The 6,000-nt window shown below is 38.9% G+C and overlaps 1 protein-coding gene across 1 annotated transcript in view; it reads left to right on the top strand.

Annotated features, from left to right (window-relative positions):
- The first annotated feature begins 4,007 nt into the window (after positions 1–4,007).
- Positions 4,008–6,000, top strand: part of SNTG2 (syntrophin gamma 2) — a 1,272,125-nt gene continuing 1,270,132 nt past the window's right edge. Inside the window, exons 1-2 of the mRNA XM_086925639.1 lie at positions 4,008–4,022; positions 4,943–5,080. Coding sequence (XP_086781765.1) covers positions 4,008–4,022; positions 4,943–5,080 — 153 coding nt within the window. The remainder of the gene's footprint in view (positions 4,023–4,942; positions 5,081–6,000) is intronic.

Below are 6,000 nucleotides of genomic sequence, written 5' to 3'. Positions count from 1 at the left end.
GCCAGGCTTAGAAGAGAAGATAGGAGCGAAGTAGAGAAATTAATGGATAAATTGGTTAAGGCGGAAGAACAACATATAAAGGATATTGCTTCAGGTAGTAATAGTGAGGCTAGTCAGGGTATTCTGCTGGCAGTAAAAGCGGCATTGCAGAAGGAGGTTACACAGAAAGCAATCGGTGAGTATCAATCCTCAAGGGCAAAGAGGTACGAAACGGGAGAGCAAGCTGGTAGAGCACTTGCTCTTCGTATTAGACAGGAAAGATCAAAGAATGTGATTGTGTGTATAGAAGAGGAAGGGATAACATATACAGAGATAAAGGATATTCTGTTGGTGTTTAAAAAATACTATCAGAAATTATATGAGGAGGATCCCTTCAATAATGATAAGGAGGAGGGATGTATTGACAATGGACCTTGTTTAGATGATTTAACAAGAACAGCCCTTGATAAGGATATAACGTTAGATGAAGTTTTATCTGCCCTGCGAGAGTTAGCGCCAGGGAAAGCATCTGGCCCTGATGGTCTCCCCTTGGAGGTATATGAAGCAATGGAAAAAGAGATTGTTCCTCTTTTAGTAGATCTATTTAAAGGGATACTGTATTCGGGAGTGGTCCTGGACTCGTGGAAAGAAACTAATGTTATAGTCTTTCATAAGAAAGGTAAACCAGCTGAGAAACCGGGGTCATATCGGCCTATATCCTTAATAAATGCCGATGCTAACGTATACTCAAAGATCTGGGCGAAGAGGTTGGGCAGGATCATAGGCGGTCTAGCCTCTCCATGGCAACATGGTTTTGTTCCTGGGCGTGGTACAACAGATCATACCTGTAGAGCGATAACTTTGTTTGATGCCCAGGAAGCCGTGGGGGGAGAGATGGCCATGATCCTGCTCGATGCAGAAAAAGCTTTTGGTCGGGTGGGGTGGAGCTTCCTCTGGAGCATTTTGGCCGGGAGAGGTTTTGGTCCGAATGTCATCAGGGCTATCAAAGCTATGTATATAGATTCAGTGGCAACAATTACGGTTATGGGGGAGAAATCAGATAAGTTTAAGATAAGTAGAGGGACACGGCAGGGCTGCCCCTGCTCCCCCATACTATTCGCTCTGTACATTGACCCTCTCATTCAGAAAATTTTAGAGTGCCCTAGAATATCACCAGTGATCTATAATGGCTACGAAAATAAGATCTTAGCCTACGCTGATGACCTAGAGGTTATTACAACAAACCCACATCAGGCACTCCTGGAATTGGTACAGATGGCTAAAGTTTTCGGTCAAGGTTCTGGATATCATTTGAATGAATCCAAAACCCAGATAATCTGCTCCAGGAATATACCAAGATCCGATTTAAGGTATGTTGATTCTGCTATAAATTTAGGGGTAAAGATTAATGCTTCAGTGGGTAAGATAGTGGAAGAGAACTACCCCCCCTTATTAAATCCATAGAGATAGAACTGAAAAGGATGGATGTTCTTCATCTTTCTCTGGTTGGGAGGGTAAATGTCTTAAAAATAGTGATGTTTCCGAGGGTGCTGTATTTATTTAGAGCCATTCCCCTATATATTGAGGAGAAAATTCTGAAGAAATTAGAGTTTGCTTTTATTAGGTTCATATGGCAGTATGGTAAGGTTAGACGATCAACGACCCTTATGTCCCTTCCGTGGGAAAGGGGTGGGATGACACTCCTGAACCTGAGACTGTACCACTGGTCTTGTCTCCTGATCCAGATATCAATTCTGTTTCAATGCGACACTGGTGCGACTATTGTAGACAGTCAGGGTCCCCCTCCAATCTTCAAGCTGCTGATGGGGGGGAAAGCAACGGGCCTATTGCGGACGGAACTGGAATATAGGTTCTATAGGAAGGCACGATTTAAGACCCTACTGGCGGCATGGCAAGTATGGAAATCAATCTTAAAATTCTTTCATGTCCCTAAAATTATCCTTCTCTTCTTTTGGAAAATGTGAGTCTTTTTCCTCAGTTAAGTAATGATGGGAACCTACAAATTTGGAAGGGCTTAGGGGTTAAGACTATTGGAGACCTAATGGTAGGAGACAAGATAAGTGGGTTTGAGGACATGCAAAGAAGATATGGCCTCCCTGTAAATCAGTGGCTTATATATGGCCAAATCTCGGGTATCATACAGGCTTGTAGGCCAAAACTTAAACACCTGGTAGACTTCCCTGTGGTTGAGGGCATTGGAAGAGGATGTAGGAAGATAAAAGAGGTTTATAATATGCTGGCGCCCAGATTACAGGATGATGTAGGAAAAGTAGAAAGTGACTGGGCAATCAAACTGGGAAACCCGGATGTAGATTTGGACCTAGCATTATGGTTAAATAAGAAGATCTTTCGGGCATCCAACTTACGGGCACAACATTTTAAAACAGTTTTTAATCTGTATCATACACCGGCCAAACTATTTGCCTGGGGTGTTAGGAATGATGATTGCTGCCCGAGATGCAATAAGGGGCAACCACACTTATTACATATGTTTTGTACTTGTGAGCGATTGGCCCCTGTCCTGGATGGAATAACAAAATTTTGGGAGGGGCTGCTAGGTCATAAGATCGATCTATCCCCAACACTGATGTTATTTGGCTCAGATTCTAAACTGGTTTTAACAGAGGATGAGGCTGCTTTGTTTTTTATGTCGGTCGCTGTGCTTAGAATCTTAATCTCGGCCGGTTGGAAGGTTGTTACAGCCCCCTCTTTTCAGATGTGGGTCTCCGGATTTTTGGGTATTTATAATATTGAGTCTTGTCTCTATAAATTTAAAGGTGTTGCAAAACGAGAGATGGGAAGACGATTATGGGCCCCGGTTAAGAAATGGCTGGAGGACAGAATAAGAACTTGAAATGTACTGTATTGCTATATTTATTGAAAGATCTTCTGTATTATTTTTATCCCCACGTCAAATAATGTGTTTTTAGCTGTTTATATTTGAGTGAACATGTATTTGTATCAGATCTTCTTATACCTTGCTTGTGGTTAATTATGTATTTTCTTATTGCACCATGAAAAAAAAAAATACTAATAAAAAAAAAAAAAAGAAGTAATATTTTGAAAAAAAGGCACCGAGGGCCATTCTATAAGCTGTCCTCTAACAGGAAGGTAATGCAACATCAATTTCATAATGATATTTCAAGGTGTGTGATTTTAATTTGTGAAGTACTTAAGAAAATGCCTTGTTTTCAAAGGTGATCACTCACATTTTATTTCAACTGGCGCTGTTAGTTTTTGGGTTCTGTGCACTGGAACTCTGAAAACCAGGCCCTGGTGAATGCGCTCCGACACCTAAAAACCTGGTGAATTGGCAAAAAGTCCTAATTAGTATATTTAACTTACCTATGAGACCCTAGTATATGGGACCAAGGCCCTGTAAGTTAAATGTCACTAGTGGACTGCAACATCTATTGTGACACCACTAAAGTGAGAATGCAAAGCATGTCTCCAGGGCCTGCCACTGCAGTCTGACTGTGTAGTGTTAAAACTGCAAATTCGACCTGAGAAAAAAAACCTTTTTGCCAGGCCTAAATTTTCTTTCCTACTACTTATAAGTCACCCCGAAGGTACTCCCTAAATGCTCATGTAGGGTTCACAATAATTAAAAAGTAGGACATGAATATTTACATTTTACATGTCCCGGCAGTGAAAAATATCAAAAGTTATTTTTCAATGTGGCATGGTTGGGTCTTATATAGAAAACGTGTGCTACATTATGACACCTTATAATGTGTAACGTCGGTTTAGAAATAGCTAGAACAATGATTTAAGGATTCAAATATTAGTAATTTAAAATCACATCTAAAGGTCAAGTCATATTTTAAATTAATGTTTTGGAAATTCCACTTTTAGAAAGTTATCCTTGGAACAAGTGGTCACATGGAACTTATTTCTAAATAAAAATAATAGTTGCACAGTTCTGACTGTGTAGAATCAATCTTTTATGTGAATATAGTTACGGTCATCGTCATTAACATTTAATAAAAGGTTGGAAAAAAGAAGAAATGGGAAAAAAGCCAGTATTTTGTGACCAGCTATGTTTCAGCTGAACCCAGCTTTATTATCAAGATATAAAATATTTTAACAGTTTCATCAAGGAAAAACGAACAGTTGGTGAGTGACAAAAAGTTTCTCTCAACAAGTGAGGAAGAGGAATGAATATATCCCAGATGTGAAGAGAACCAAATAATCTTTGCAGGAGAAAATTTTGAATTCTGAGCACTAGTTGCATTCCCGATTTGGTGCAACTACCTTTAATGCAATAATTTCTGTTTGCTCCAGTCCTAATTTATTAAGCAGAAAAATGCAAATTAGACTGAAGTAATTTGCTAATTGTTTTCTGATCCATTTTAAAGAAAACATTCAATTATATTTCTAAGCTTTTCATCATGTCAGGTATTTGTTTAGCATTAAAAGCGGAGTTGTTTGTGTTGAGTCTTTGAATAACAAGTGAAGCATAGAAAAGAGGACCCCCATCACCTATTTATACATAAACGTCTTCCTTGCTTTTATTTTATCCCTTCTCTCCCCCCTCCTCTCTTCTCCCATGTCTAACTTGTTCTTCTTTATAGTACATAGTATATGTAATATCAATAGACTGTAATGGGTCTATTATAATGTATTGTACTTTTATCAATTTTTTCTACCTTTGATTTCTTAATAAAGAATTACGACACATAAACATTTCTGAAGGTATTTCCTATATTTGAATATGCTTTTAACATGTTTTTGACAATTGCATTTTGGTTAGTATATTAACGGGTTTTACGCAGTTAAACATTTCTAATAAAATCCTTTACAAATACAGCACAGCTCCTACAGCAGGTTCATTGGGCTGTGCCTTTTTAAATGGAGGATATCTGTGTTTATACTGTTTACTGCACTATATGGTCATTGTGTAATAAATTGTCATAATAGTGTTTTCATTTTTTTGTCACAGACCAAAGCTGGAGTTGCCTTATTGTACGAAGAAGGATCAGAAGCTGCTTATGACGTTCGCGTAAAGCTCACAAAGGACATATTGACCATACAAAAGCAAGATATCATTTGTGTTAGTGGGAAGGATAACAGTGCAAATGTAAGTGCTTAATATCAAGTTTCACTATTTGTATTGTGTATGCAAGAACAATTCATGTAACAGAACATTTTGTAAACCATTAGACATCCTGTCAACTTTTCTAAGTTTCCAATTTGAGAAAATGTACCAATTAAAAATATATTCATTTTGGGCCAAATTAAACAAAATTAGCATAGCAAGAGTGAGGACGCATTCTGGTTCCCACAATATGGAGAAACCCCTACTCTGATTCATGATTCGGATCTGCTGGCAGTGAGAGGTTGGTTTATCAAGGGCAGGTGCAACAGCCCCTAAAAGAATAGATGGCATTAACCCACTGCCGCGCTATAAATTCACTAAAATGACCCGGCCCCAGACCCACATCACCCATTAGAGCAGTATTAATAAAATGGCGCCAAAGGGCTGTCTATGTCAGTGCTTACATTTGAAACCCCAATTTTGTGATGAGAAAATGATTTGCAATCCACTACTCATGCGTTTAATGAGCAGCGGAATATATATGGGGTTTGCACATTTAGACAAGGATCAATTGTATCTGGTGCCTGCATTGTGCCTTCTCTTGGGGAACCTCTGCTCTGGTTCATTAAGAAAATGGAGATACACCAAGCACTTTTCAATGAACCGCCTGGCAGATAGTGTAATTAATCTACCTGTAAATAGGGGATGTGCTGGAACCTATATCTGCCACTCCCCTGGTCGATCACTAACACAACATTTGCACATATGCAAGATATCTGTGTGCAAGGCAATTATGCTCACCAGTTTCCTATTATGCATGTCCAGACTGTCTTCTTGAATTTTCTTTTCCTCAAATCAAATCATTTTTAAAACCCACCCACAGATCAGTAAAAGAATGTGGTACATCTGGCCCAATATTTCAATTACTGTAGGAGGATTACTGAGTATATCAGCAACATGTG

This window comes from Lissotriton vulgaris, chromosome 6 (genome assembly GCF_964263255.1).
Source record: "Lissotriton vulgaris chromosome 6, aLisVul1.2, whole genome shotgun sequence".
Classification (NCBI taxonomy): Eukaryota; Metazoa; Chordata; class Amphibia; order Caudata; family Salamandridae; genus Lissotriton; species Lissotriton vulgaris.
Note: the sequence above shows the minus strand (reverse complement) of the source record. Positions and strands in the feature narration are given on the sequence as shown.